Source organism: Carassius carassius, chromosome 8 (assembly GCF_963082965.1).
Source record: "Carassius carassius chromosome 8, fCarCar2.1, whole genome shotgun sequence".
Classification (NCBI taxonomy): Eukaryota; Metazoa; Chordata; class Actinopteri; order Cypriniformes; family Cyprinidae; genus Carassius; species Carassius carassius.
The window spans coordinates 1,012,951-1,026,948 of NC_081762.1; the positions used below are offsets into that span (position 1 = coordinate 1,012,951).

Genomic DNA, 13,998 nt, shown 5'->3' on the forward strand with positions numbered 1-13,998 from the left:
TGTGTGTGAGAAGCAAAATAACAGAAAATAGGTCTTGTTTTATGAGAAATGTAGGGTTTACGGTTAAAAAAAGAGCAGATACCTACCAGTGGTTTCAGAAAAATCAGTTTAATTCAAAGGGAAAACAAGTTTTATTATCCCACTGACAGACATTTGTTCAAGTTTTAAGCAAAGACTCCAAATTTTGTTACTGTATGTTTCTCAAAGAACAAGACTTCACTTTTTCAGTTTGCATCTGAAGTATCGTGATTTAAAGATATTTAGACATTTATATAAGAATACAAAACAATAAAATTGAGGATGATTTACATTTTTAGAATGCATGCAACATTTAATGCAATGAGTTTATGAATTTAAGACTTTCCGCTCCTTAATTTGCTTTAAGACTTTTTAAGAAACCTTGAGGCACACGAATACAGTGGGAAAATCTGGAACAATATCCATCAGTATCAATGTGACTGGTGTTAAACCCCATCAGAGGCAGGACTAGGAAGTGCTGTGAGTATTTGGCCTGGTTTAGATCAGAAATCTGACTCGGATCTTCTAGTTTGTTTAGTTTGAGTCACTGGTTTGTAGTTCCTGTTGTGTTCTGGATCACTGCTGTCTGATTCAGCCTTTCTTCAGCATTAGATCACACTCACAAACATCTCAGGAATCTGTTTCAGTGCTGACACTCTAATCTAATGCAGCGCCACAAACTCCTAAACCTGAGAACGTAACAGCTTTCATCTCTAATCTCATTTTTAGTTCAGAAACAAATGATAATCAACTTTAATGCACTCAACGAAACTGCAATGACTTCACAGCAATTACAGATCATTAATCAACACACTGGAAAGTCGGTCAGTCAATTATTAGATTATTATTCTTATTATTATTTCCTTCCACTTGAATATAGAGTGTGGATAATAGGTTGTCACATCATATATCATATCATATAATATAATATATTTATAAATTATAATGGGATGGTTTTAGACAATCTGTAATTTCTAACTGTACCATTATGTATTGTCTTGTTAAATACCAAAAAAAGTAAAGATAAATGTAAATATAAATATTCAATTTAATGTTGAATATATATATATATATATATATATATATATATATATATATATATATATATATAAACACTAGCTGAGTGATGTCATATATATTAAGTGAAGAGAAACAGGATCAATGGTTGTGAGGGATTTAAGGTCACAGATGAAGCGAATGCGTGTCTACAAACTGAGACAAGCAGAGAAAGTGATTCTGCATCTGGAAGAGATGACTGGGGTCTTGCATCAACCCCAGACAGCGGGGGGGGGGGGGGGGGGGGGGAGGAGAGAGAGAGAGAGAGAGAGAGGGAAGCACAGCATTCCGGAAGGACGGCCGTGATTATCATTCCAGCTCCATGAGCTCAGGCTCCATCTCCCACCTAACCAGCAAATATCACGCAAGCTCAATTAAGTAAATAAACAACTGCTGCATCTTCAATAAACTAAACAAAAGCGGCATCACTTTATACATACAAACTTTCCAGAGCTCTCTGCTGGACCCCGAGCCTGAAGGAGAAGCAGTGACCCAGTTTTCCAGCGGAAGTGTGTCGGGTCGTGACACGAAAATGGGTCACAGGTCTGAACACACTGTACATCACTGCTCCAGAGATTATAATGCTACAAAAGATTTCTATTTCAAATTCTGTTCTCTTGACCTTCCTATTCATCTGTGAATCCTGAAAAATAAAATGTATCACAGTTTCCACAAAAATATTGCGCAGCACAACTGTGTTCAACACTGATAATAATCAGAAATGTTTCTTGAGCAGTAAATCATCATATTATTCTGATTTCTGAAGATCATGTGACACTGAAGACTGGAGGAATGATGCTGAAAATACAGCGGAGCATCACAGAAATAAATTACACTTTAACAGATATTAACATAGAAAACAGCTGTTTTAAATGATAATAATATTTCACAATTTCTACTGTAGTTTTGATCAAATAAATGCAGCCTATCCAAGATACATATTTCAAAAACATAAAAAAAATGTTGATTTTGACTTTAGAACTATAGTTTCTCTAATATAATATGTTCCAAAACAACTTTAATGTGCACTAACCTAGATAACCTAGTGCCTTCCCTACCTAGACAGCATTTTAAGGGATCACAGATATTCCTCATGGAGAAGGCAATCCCACAATGCACTGCAGACAAGTCAAGAGAAATGTTAATTATAAATATATTGCATTAAATCCCAAAATGCCATAGTCTAATTTAATATGCAATTTTATGCACATTTTAATGTTCAAATCAGTCTTTTATGGCACCTATGAATACAGCAGAAACAACATGTGAGTGTGGAGCAGGCGATGTTTCATCATAATTACTCATAGGATTGTTTAGCTGAGTGATTAAGAGAGAAAAGAAAAGACCAAGACTAATAATTAGACAAAAGCAGCCGCAAGAGCACTTGGAAGCGTTTCCCAGAAACAAGAAAAACAGAGCACAAGAAGAAATCTGTACAAAACACAACCACAGAAACCAGAGTCTGGATGCGACTCAATAATCTCAGGCTCTCAAAAATAAGGCCAAAGTTACAGAGATGCATTGACGGAATAATGCAAAACTCAGTTTGGTGTGGCTGTTGGGCCTCGGACAAGCAAAAGCCACCATAACGTCTTCGTTATCTGTTTGCATGAAAGTGTTTCTCAAATTCACAGTTCCAGCGCTGGATAAACTTCATGATGAGAGCTGATGTTTGGTTTATGTGAATGGTTGCATGTCTGGAGGAAGACCTGCTTCTTTGAAGCCGATGAAGGAAGGGCGGCCCTTTGTTTATTGGACGAGTTTGAAAGGACTCTGATGGAAAGCAAGCATGGAGAAAACCCAGTTCTCGAGCTTCCACCCGGAATCTGGCGTCCATCCGGGATCCCAGCAGGAACACTGGATGATCCTTTCATCTTGTTTGGGAGAAAGAAAAAAAACAGTGCTTCTCTTAACTGTTCAGGGCATTTTCAAATGACTAGACAGAATATTTAATGAATGAATGTACAAAGTCTGTCCTGGAATAAAACTTGACAAACACAAGGACACGCAGAGCAAATGTTTAGAGCTGTTCTACTGTACTAAACCTCAAGCTGCTCTTTACCAGTAACTCTAACGTACTGATGTCTGTTTGTCAGAATCTGTGACTGGATGTTGTAGTGTTTTTGAAATGAACAAGATGTCAGGGTGAAACGTGTCACTGGATTCGCCAAAGTTTGTGAGGATAATAGTGTCAAGTATTTTAAAGCTACGGTATCATCTCTGTAATAGTGGGAAAAAAATCTCTATTTGATGTTAACATAAAATAACTCTAAAAACAAACATATAGGGATGGATGGAGTGATTGAACGAAGGATGGTTGAATGAATGAATAGAAAACCATAGAATGATCGATGGGTTGAGCAATAGGATAATGGAAGGATAGATGGATGAATAGAAAAACAGAACGATGGATGGATGGATGGATGGCTGGATGGATGGAGCAATAGAATGATGGACGGATGGACAGAAAAACAGAATGATGGATAGATATTGAATGGGGCAACAGAATGATGGATGGATGGATGGATGGATGGATGGATGGATGGATGGATGGACGGATGGAGCAATAGAATGATGGACGGATGGACAGAAAAACAGAATGATGGATAGATATTGAATGGGGCAACAGAATGATGGATGGATGGATGGAGCAATAGAACAACGGATGGATGGATGAATGAATAGAAAAACAGATAGAATGATGGATGGATGAAGGAACAAAATAATGATGGATGGATGGACAGAAAAATATAGAATGACAGATGGATAGATGGAGTGATAGAACAATGGATGGATGAATATAATGATGGATTTTGAATGGAGAAACAGAATGATGGATGGATAGATGGAACAATAGAACAATGGATGGATGGATGGATGGAGCAAAAGAATGATAGATGGGTGGATGGATGGATTGACAGAAAAACAGAATGACAGATGGATGTTGAATAGTGCAATAGCATGATGGCTGGACGGATAGATGGAGTGATAGAACAATGGATGGATGGATGGATAGTGATGATGGATGAATAGAAAAACAGAACAATAGGTGGATGGATAAATGAATGAATGGGTAGATGGATGAATAGGCAAAGAAACATAGAATGACTGATGGATACTGAATGAAGCAACAGAATGCTGGATGGATGGATGGATGGATGGATGGATGGATGGATGGATGGATGGATGGATGGACGGATGGAGCAATAGAATGATGGACGGATGGACAGAAAAACAGAATGATGGATAGATATTGAATGGGGCAACAGAATGATGGATGGATGGAGCAATAGAACAACGGATGGATGGATGAATGAATAGAAAAAAAGATAGAATGATGGATGGATGAAGGAACAAAATAATGATGGATGGATGGACAGAAAAATATAGAATGACAGATGGATAGATGGAGTGATAGAACAATGGATGGATGAATATAATGATGGATTTTGAATGGAGAAACAGAATGATGGATGGATAGATGGAACAATAGAACAATGGATGGATGGATGGATGGAGCAAAAGAATGATAGATGGGTGGATGGATGGATTGACAGAAAAACAGAATGACAGATGGATGTTGAATAGTGCAATAGAATGATGGCTGGACGGATAGATGGAGTGATAGAACAATGGATGGATGGATGGATGGATAGTGATGATGGATGAATAGAAAAACAGAACAATATGTGGATGGATAAATGAATGAATGGGTAGATGGATGAATAGGCAAAGAAACATAGAATGACTGATGGATACTGAATGAAGCAACAGAATGCTGGATGGATGGATGGATGGATGGATGGATGGACGGATGGAGCAATAGAATGATGGACGGATGGACAGAAAAACAGAATGATGGATAGATATTGAATGGGGCAACAGAATGATGGATGGATGGATGGAGCAATAGAACAACGGATGGATGGATGAATGAATAGAAAAACAGATAGAATGATGGATGGATGAAGGAACAAAATAATGATGGATGGATGGACAGAAAAATATAGAATGACAGATGGATAGATGGAGTGATAGAACAATGGATGGATGAATATAATGATGGATTTTGAATGGAGAAACAGAATGATGGATGGATAGATGGAACAATAGAACAATGGATGGATGGATGGATGGAGCAAAAGAATGATAGATGGGTGGATGGATGGATTGACAGAAAAACAGAATGACAGATGGATGTTGAATAGTGCAATAGAATGATGGCTGGACGGATAGATGGAGTGATAGAACAATGGATGGATGGATAGTGATGATGGATGAATAGAAAAACAGAACAATAGGTGGATGGATAAATGAATGAATGGGTAGATGGATGAATAGGCAAAGAAACATAGAATGACTGATGGATACTGAATGAAGCAACAGAATGCTGGATGGATGGATGGATGGATGGAGCAATAGAGTGATGGATGGATGGACAGAGAAACATAGAAATATGGATGGATGGATGGATGAACAGCGAAACATAAAATGACTGATGCTTATTGAATGGAGCAACAGAATGATGGATGGATGGATAGAAAAACAGATAGAATGATGGATGGATGGATAAATTATTAAATAAAAAATATAAAGGAATGTTTGTCACTTGGTAACCACAATGAAAAATGGTCCAAAAACTACTTTTTCTTATAAATAATCACATTTTAAAAAATGTCATCACAAAATGCATTAGTGCCGCTCCACTGGTACAGTGTTTGAATATGGCAAAAGTCATATTTTCTAAATATTTATGAAATTTATGAAGAGGACAGCTCTTTTTCACAACATAGAATGATATTATTTTTAAAAGCAGAGAATAAAAATAATACCGAGTTTTGAAAAGAGTATTGAGTTATCAAAATATCCTAAGGCACACGTGCATATTTTGCTAGAAATCAACTAATTCAATATATGGCAGGTAAACAAAACAAGCTGTGGTAATGTAACCCTTAACCCATCTCTTTTAGAGAACTATAGACCTGTTCCCTTCTTCCTTCCATTGCACAAACACTTGAACAAGCTGTGTTCAACCAAGTCTATGTCTTTCTCACACAGAACAACCTCCTCGACAGCAACCAGTCTGCTTTCAGAAGTGGAAATTCGACCAAAACTGCCTTGCTCTAAGTTGTTGAAGCCCAAAGACTGGCAAAAGAGGATTCCAAACCTTCGATACTTACCTTGCTGGATCTGTTCCTTGCTTTTAACATGTTTAGATTCTCCGGTCAACACTATTGGCAAAGGGAATCTCAGGGACCGCACTCCAGTGGTCTGAATCTTATCTCTCAGATAGGTCCTTCAAGTTATCTTGGAGAGGTGAGGTGTCCAAGTCACACCGTCTAACTGCTGGGGTGCCTCAGGGCTCAGTTCTTGGACCACTTCTCTTCTCTGTCAACACGGTATCACAAGGCTCTCTGATTCAGAAACATGGCTTTTCATATCACTGCTATGCTGATGACACTCAACTCTACCTCTCATTACATCATGATAATCCAACAAAAAAAATTAATGTTTGCCTACAAAACCACCACTGGCTCTGCGTCCCTTTACCTAAATTAATTACTTCAGACTTATGTGCCCTTTAAAAGCTTGCAGTTCTGCAAGTTAACATCGCTTGATTGTGCCGTCTCAAAGAGGGACAAAATCACTTTCACTGAATTTTTTTAATTGATTTTTTTATTATTAAACTGAAACTTTTAAATGAAATGTTCCCTCCTGATGTAATGACCTGCTCAACTCAATCCGAGCAGCTGAGTCAGTATCCATCTTCAAGAATCGGCTAAAAACACATCTCTTCCATCTTTATTTAGACCCTCTAACTCTAGCACTCTCTATTCTAATTCTATTCTTTATAGAAGAAAAAAACATTTTGCCCCTTTAAGACTTTCACTCTATATATTTACTTATTTTCTTTTTTTTTAAATAGCTTCTCTAATCTTTTTGTATTCTGTCTGTTTCTTTTATTATACAATCAACAAAAGCAAAAAATGCCATTAACACTAGCTTGCTCTATTCTTTTTCTATTCTACCTGTTTTCTTTTATTATAAACCCTTGCTAAGTGTACTGAGTCTTGTTATAGCACTTGCATATCATTGCTCTTTTGTTGATTTTGATTGCTTCCATCGGATAAAAGAGTCTGTTGAATGTCTATGGAAATGTAATGTGGATTTTATTCATCACTTCGTATCCTGATTTTCATTGAAGTCACTGAATAAACTTTGATTCTCCCAGAAAAACAACAACAATAATTCATGCCTAGACTTGACTCCAAATCAGAAGACAGTAGAATCAGGTCTCGATGTCTGTGAGGTCATAGGCTCAAAGCAGGAATTACTACATGTCAACAGCACTTGTGCAACGCTGGTCCGCCTGTACATACACGTCCCAGGGACCGCTATCATTGCAAAGCTGGAAGGGCTTAGCAAAGCTTACATGGAGCAGGAAACCAGCAGCAGACACAATGACATCAGATTAGTAACAAGTGAAGCCCCTAAACATGACGTTGATACGACTGAAACCAGCCGTGCCCTTTCCAGCTTTCACAGGAACATGATGAAAGTCAGAGCCTAGCAGCTCAGGTGAACTTCCTCAGTATCTCAGATCACACTTCACAGAAATTACGTTCACAGGTGTGACATCAGCACAGACCAAACAATGCCGAGCTTTAGGGAGGAGACGCAGGTCGGACTCCATCGGCACCTGTTTGACAATCTCTGGACTTTAACACTCTGGATCTGAGAAAGACTCTGTACTGTAGAGGGACAGCTAAAAACAGGACATAACTGCAAAGAACTCTTGGGTTACGGTAAGAGAAGCTCTTCGTTTCCCCCTGAGCGACATTCACTTCTAACAGAATTATATGATGTTGCATTTATATAAACCCATAAAACTGTCTGTACTCTTAAAAATAAATGTTCTTTATTGGCATTGATGGTTCCCTGAAAAACCTTTTACATCCATGGAATAAAAAAAGGTTCTATGAAGTGGAAAAGGGTTCTTCAGATTATTAAAATGCAAGAAAATGGTTATTTGAATAACGTTCTTTGTGGAACCAAAAATGGTTGTTTTACACTTTCAGAAATAAAGGTTCTTTATTGGCATTGATGGTTCCAATAAAGAAACTTTAATATCTATGGAATCACTAAAGAATCAAAAAAGAAGAAATTGTTATTTTAAGATCTGTTTATTGAAAGCTTCTTTGGAGAACCAAAATAGTTCTTCTAGACACTCAAAAATAAAGGTTCTTCATTGGTGTCTTGTTTCCATGAAGAACCTTTGACATCTACAGAATCTTTCCACTGTGCAAATGGTTCTTTATAGTGGAAAAAGGTTCTTTCGATTATTATATGTTCTTCACGTAAAGAAAAAGGGGGTATTTTAAGAACTGACCAATGAAATGTTCTTTGGGGAAACAAAGATGGATCTTAGACATTTAAAAATAAAGGTTCTTCATCTCTGTCTAGTTTCCATGAAGAACCTTTGACATCTTTAGACTCTTCCAATTGTGCTAAAGGTTCTTTATAGTGGAAAACGTTTCTTTAGATTATTAAAATGTTCTTCAAACCAAGAAAATAATGTTTCTTTACAGAACTGATCACTTTAGGAAACCAAGATGGTTCTTCATTATTGGCATTGATGGTTCCATGAAGAACCTTTAACATCCATGGAATGAAAAAAAGGTTCTTCAAATTGAAAGAAATGGTTATTTGAATAACCGTTCACTGAAAACGTTCTTTGTGGAACTAAAAATGGTTCTTCTACACTTTCAAAAATAATGGTTCTTTATTGGCATTCTATGGAACATCTATGGAACCAATAAAGAATCTTTACAGTGAAAAAAAATTGAAAAGAATATTAAACTGTAAGAAAAAAAGAAGAAATGTTTCTTTAATAACTCTTTATTGAAAGCTTCTTTGGAGAACCAAAAATAGTTCTTCTAGACACTTAAAAATAAAGGTTCTTCATTGGTGTCTTGCTTCCATGAAGAACCTGAAAAACTTTATTTTTAAGAAGGTTTTTTCAAATTATTAAAATGTTCTTCACGCTAATACAAAATGGCTCTTTTAAGAACTGATCAATGAAAGGTTCTTAGTGGAACCAAATGTGTTTTTCTATGGCATTCACTTCAACAAACCCACCTTTATTCTTCAAAATGTAGCAAGTTTTATGGCTTTATATAAAAGCAATGCAACATAATGATCGTGGAAGCAAAGTAGCTGAAGTTTACACTAATTCTCAAAAATATAAGATTTGCATCAAAATCAATAAAACATGTTGATTATTTAGGGATTTTGTGGCTAGATATCCAATGCTAGTTACGGGATAACTCGATCAAACTGTCTTTCAGCCTAACGAGTCTTGTCATGTTTGCAGAAACGCCTCAATCGTTGGTTGGCTTCAGACCTCAGCCGTTCAGATGTGGGTGCGAAACACCTGAACACCTTCCCAGGTAAGACACGGACGATCAAACATCATTTTAAAGCTTTACACTGAGAAAAAAAAAACTGGTGTAGAAACAACTTCCTCTCATAAAGTGCTAGTAGATTTCACAAATAATTGAAGAATTTTGAAGTAGAAAGACTGAAATAGTACTCCAGTAAACATTCTTTTATTTACAACTTAATTGTTTTGATTCTGATTCTTAATTGAGGGATTTGTTGGGGAAGCGTGTTTTTTCCACAGAAAAAAAGTGTATTTTTTAATGCTTTAAAAATGTATTTATTAGTTTAAATCATGCATTTCCATTAAAACAATCCACTTCTATCCTCCCTCGCTCTCGTTGCTAGTTTGTAGATGAATGCCTTTATGTGCTCGCCGTCTCCCGCTGCTACTAAAGTGCCGATAAAACCTTTATTGGCCAACAAAACATGTTTTCTGTAGAGCCATGCAAATTTAAAGAGTGAGTGTTGCGAGTCACGAAAGCTGATCTAATGAACTGTAAACCACGAAACAGGGCCACAACCGTCTGCGCCAATGCCAACTGGAGTAAAGAGCTTCCTATGTACAGTATCACAACAAATGGGATTAATTACTCTGTATACCAATCTAATTTAGTCATATTCATATTTTCATGAGAGCACTTTATGAGAACATGTTTGGAGAATGCATGTCACTAGTTACAATGGAATCCAGAATGTAATTGTGCAATTAAAATATGTGTAAATGTGATTTCATTTACATGCTCAAAGAAGAATTAAAACTCATGTGCTGTGAGACGAAACATGTCAGTGGTTTTAAAAATGTTGCAGTCTCAACTGTTAATCTGTATCCAGCTGGAAGAAAACTTAATCTTAATCAAATACTGGTTACAATCAACAGCTATATCTGAGATTGCTACAGTACATGTGCTAGAGTCTTCTGCTCAACAAAGCTGCGTTTATTTGATCAAAAATACAATAAAGATATATAATTCTGGGAAAGTCTGTCCTGGAACATTTCTGATTATTATCATTGCGTATTATCAAATTGTGATACATTTTATTTTTCAGGATTCACAGATAAATAGAAAGTTCAAAAGAACAACAATTATTTGAAATAGAAATATCTTTTTGCATTATACTTTATTGTCACTTTTGATCAATTTAATGCATCCTTTTTTGTTTCACTTTAACTCGTAATTCCAAATATATGATATATAGGCTAAAAAAATCTATAAGGCTTTCAATAAGATTTCTTTTTTCAATAATTGCTAAAAGTTTACAAATATTTAATGCATATAATAAAACAAAATAAAAACTGTTAGTTTATATATAATAAATCAACTATATATATATATATATATATATGTATATAGTTTAATAAATTAATGAGGCTTAAACCAATTAAGACCATTTTTTTACTGCCACTTTTGATACACTTAATGTGCCCTTGCTGAATATAAAGTATTATTATTATTATTTTTTTTTTAACACCAGCAATTAAGAACAAGTGCCAATTATTATTTTTATCTTAGGACTGCCACTTTTGATCAATTTAATGCATTACTGCTAAATAAAAATATGAAAGAGTTCAAACTTTCTGAAATTAATCTATTTCTGTCAGGTAATTATTGCATTGATTATTGTCAGGTTTGATGACTTCGTCCCTCTAATACTCAGTTCCAGAACCAAGCTTCGTCACTTGCTGTCACAAGATGCCTTTGAGGACGTCGTTACTCCACAAACCCACGTCTGGACGCTGGCAGAGGAGGCTATCGAACCAAAAACAGGTTTTGTCGGTCAACATGGTAAGCCTTCCTCTGGGTGATTTCCGGCATCTCTCTCACATCGGCGGGAATGGACACATGGACAGTTTCGGAGACCTGACGTTCCTGAAGAAAGGCCACAGTCTCCTGTTGCAGTGCTCCAAGAGCGAGAAGAACCTGTTCCTCCCGCCGCCGCCCAAACCGCCCCGAATCAACCTCGAAGCAGACCACTGCAGCCCGATCTGGGAGCATCAGAGACAGAAGTGCAGCTCACTTCCCCTCCTGGACACGGAGGAAGATGAGAACGAGTGTTCACACATCAGCGGGAGTCCTGCTCACGGCAGCCTGAGCTCTGGACGGGATTCGACCCAAACCAACCCAGAGGAAACAAAGCCAGACCAAACGGATACAGCGTTCACGTTCAGTCTGGATCTGGGACCGTCCATACTGGACGCTGTGCTGCAGGTGATGGATAAAGTCTATCAATAGACAAGAGTCGTGAACTGGAAATAGGGCTGGACGATATAGCCAAAAAAATTATTTAATGTGTTTTTAAGAAGTCTCTTCATTCCAAATGCCTGATTCGTTTAGAAACGAATCAAGTGACTGTCTTTATGAATGGCTCAGTGATTCATTGACTCAAATGATTCATTCAAAAACAGATTAATTCAGGAACTATATGCGGCCGTGTTCCTCCGAGATGCACAAATGCTCTGCTCCGGCTCTGTTTGGAGCTCTTTTTGTTGGTGAAACAGAAAAAACTGACAATATTAAAATGTCTAAAATGTAACACACAATATTAACTTCTTGTTTGTTGAACTGTTGCATAAATACAATCAATGCAACACTCATGATGGCGCTCAAGCACCGATATTTAGGAAAATGGTACTCTTGCACATGTGATATGCTGTCAGAAATACAGCAAGAGAAGTAATATTCTGAAATATGTATACTATTTAAAATGACTGTTTTTGAATCATCATATTTTCATGATTTCTGAAGATCATGTGACACTGAAGACTGGAGGAATGATGCTGAAAATACAGCTGTGCATCACAGAAATAAATTAAAGTTTAACACAGATTCACATAGAAAACAGATATTTTAAATAGTAAAAATATTTCAGAATATTACTGCTTTTGCTGTATTTCTGATCAAATAAATGCAGGTTGGTCTTCTTTAAAACACAAGGACTTTTGAGAGCTTGTGTATCTTGGTGTTTCTTATTTTTATTTGGATTTGTCTTTTTAGTTTTTCATCCTGCTTGATATTATCTAATGAAACAATGTACATATTAAAGGCAATAAAAACAGATATAGAGAAACCGCAGCAGCTTCAGCTATTTTTCAGATGCATTTGTATCAAACTGCTGCATGTTGACATACGCAAAACTGCCTCATTCCATATCATTTATGAAAATATATGGATATACCGCCAAGCCCTGACTGGAAACGGACTGTAACTCGCTGCAGGAAGCTGGCTGTGTTTCTGATCAAACATCTGAACTCTGGACAATTATAACAAAACTCAAAACATTGCTCAACCAGACATGTCTTCCAGGAAATGCAGAGCGTTTCAGACCAGTGTTGTGGTGTCCAAATCCTACACCCTTTTTAAGAAATCCCCCCTTCGAATGAAGTCTGTTATATAACGCTGAGTAACAGATATCTCAGAAATATCTCAAGTAGCGTTAGTCAATGATTGCAGAAGTCGAGTTAATCATGGATCAGCTTTTATTTCAAACTGTGATTCCCTCATCTGCTTTCTGCGTTTACAGACATGTTTGCACTGTATGATCTATTATATCAGGCTTTATATTTCTATGTAAGGTCAATTCAGTGACAAGATTAACCATTGATTTTATTTAAGACCTCACTACTAGATCTGCAAGTGGAAGGAAACAACACTAATTCCTAAATAAAATCATGTTTTGATGAAAATGTATGTATTTATATATGTACATATTATGCATATTATGTTTATGTAGATATATATTTAATTTTTAATATGCAGAGATCATATAAACACAATCAGACACTGGATTGCATAAATAAAGTGCATTTTGTATTTATTACATATTATATATTTTAAAGATTATTATTATAATGCTTTTTTTTTAATAATAATATAACATAACTACTACTAATAACAATAATATTAATAATATAATATATACTAATAATAAACTAATAATATAATAAAAATACAAAACTGTTATTAGCACACACACACACACACACACATATATATATATATTAAATTAAATAAAAAATTTATATAGACACACACACACACATACACATTTTGTAAATAACACTAAAAAACTACTACTGCTAATAACTATTATATTATTATTATATACTGTACTAATGATACTGCTAATGATAAACTAATAATATAATAAAAACATAATTAAACTATTATTAGCATATATAAGAAATTAAGAAAAATGTATATTGCAATTTAAATATATATATATATATATATATATATATATATATATATATATATATATATATATATGAAAATATTACAAAATTGTAATATAAAAAAATCTAAATAAAATAAAAAATATTTTGTTATAAGCATATATATATATATATATATATATATATATATTTAAAAATTACAAAAACACAGAACAGAATTAGTAAAACTTTAACTAAAATTCAAATAACATTTATTTATTATATATTACATATTACTATTTTAAAATATGAACAAATTTTTTTTTTATCTG

The 13,998-nt window shown here is 35.4% G+C and overlaps 1 protein-coding gene across 1 annotated transcript; it reads left to right on the forward strand.

Moving 5' to 3' along the window:
* The first annotated feature begins 7,490 nt into the window (after positions 1 to 7,490).
* LOC132144927 (cdc42 effector protein 3-like) lies at positions 7,491 to 13,230 on the forward strand. The gene is made up of 3 exons (XM_059555515.1): positions 7,491 to 7,880; positions 9,449 to 9,524; positions 11,179 to 13,230. Exon 3 carries the CDS (start codon positions 11,208 to 11,210, stop codon positions 11,745 to 11,747), a length of 540 nt encoding a protein of 179 aa, XP_059411498.1. The 5' UTR covers positions 7,491 to 7,880; positions 9,449 to 9,524; positions 11,179 to 11,207; the 3' UTR covers positions 11,748 to 13,230.
* The last annotated feature ends 768 nt before the right edge of the window (positions 13,231 to 13,998 follow it).

Bases quoted from the DNA above. Each gene is read 5' to 3' on its own strand.
- LOC132144927 (XM_059555515.1), top strand. From the start codon at position 11,208: ATGCCTTTGAGGACGTCGTTACTCCACAAACCCACGTCTGGACGCTGG.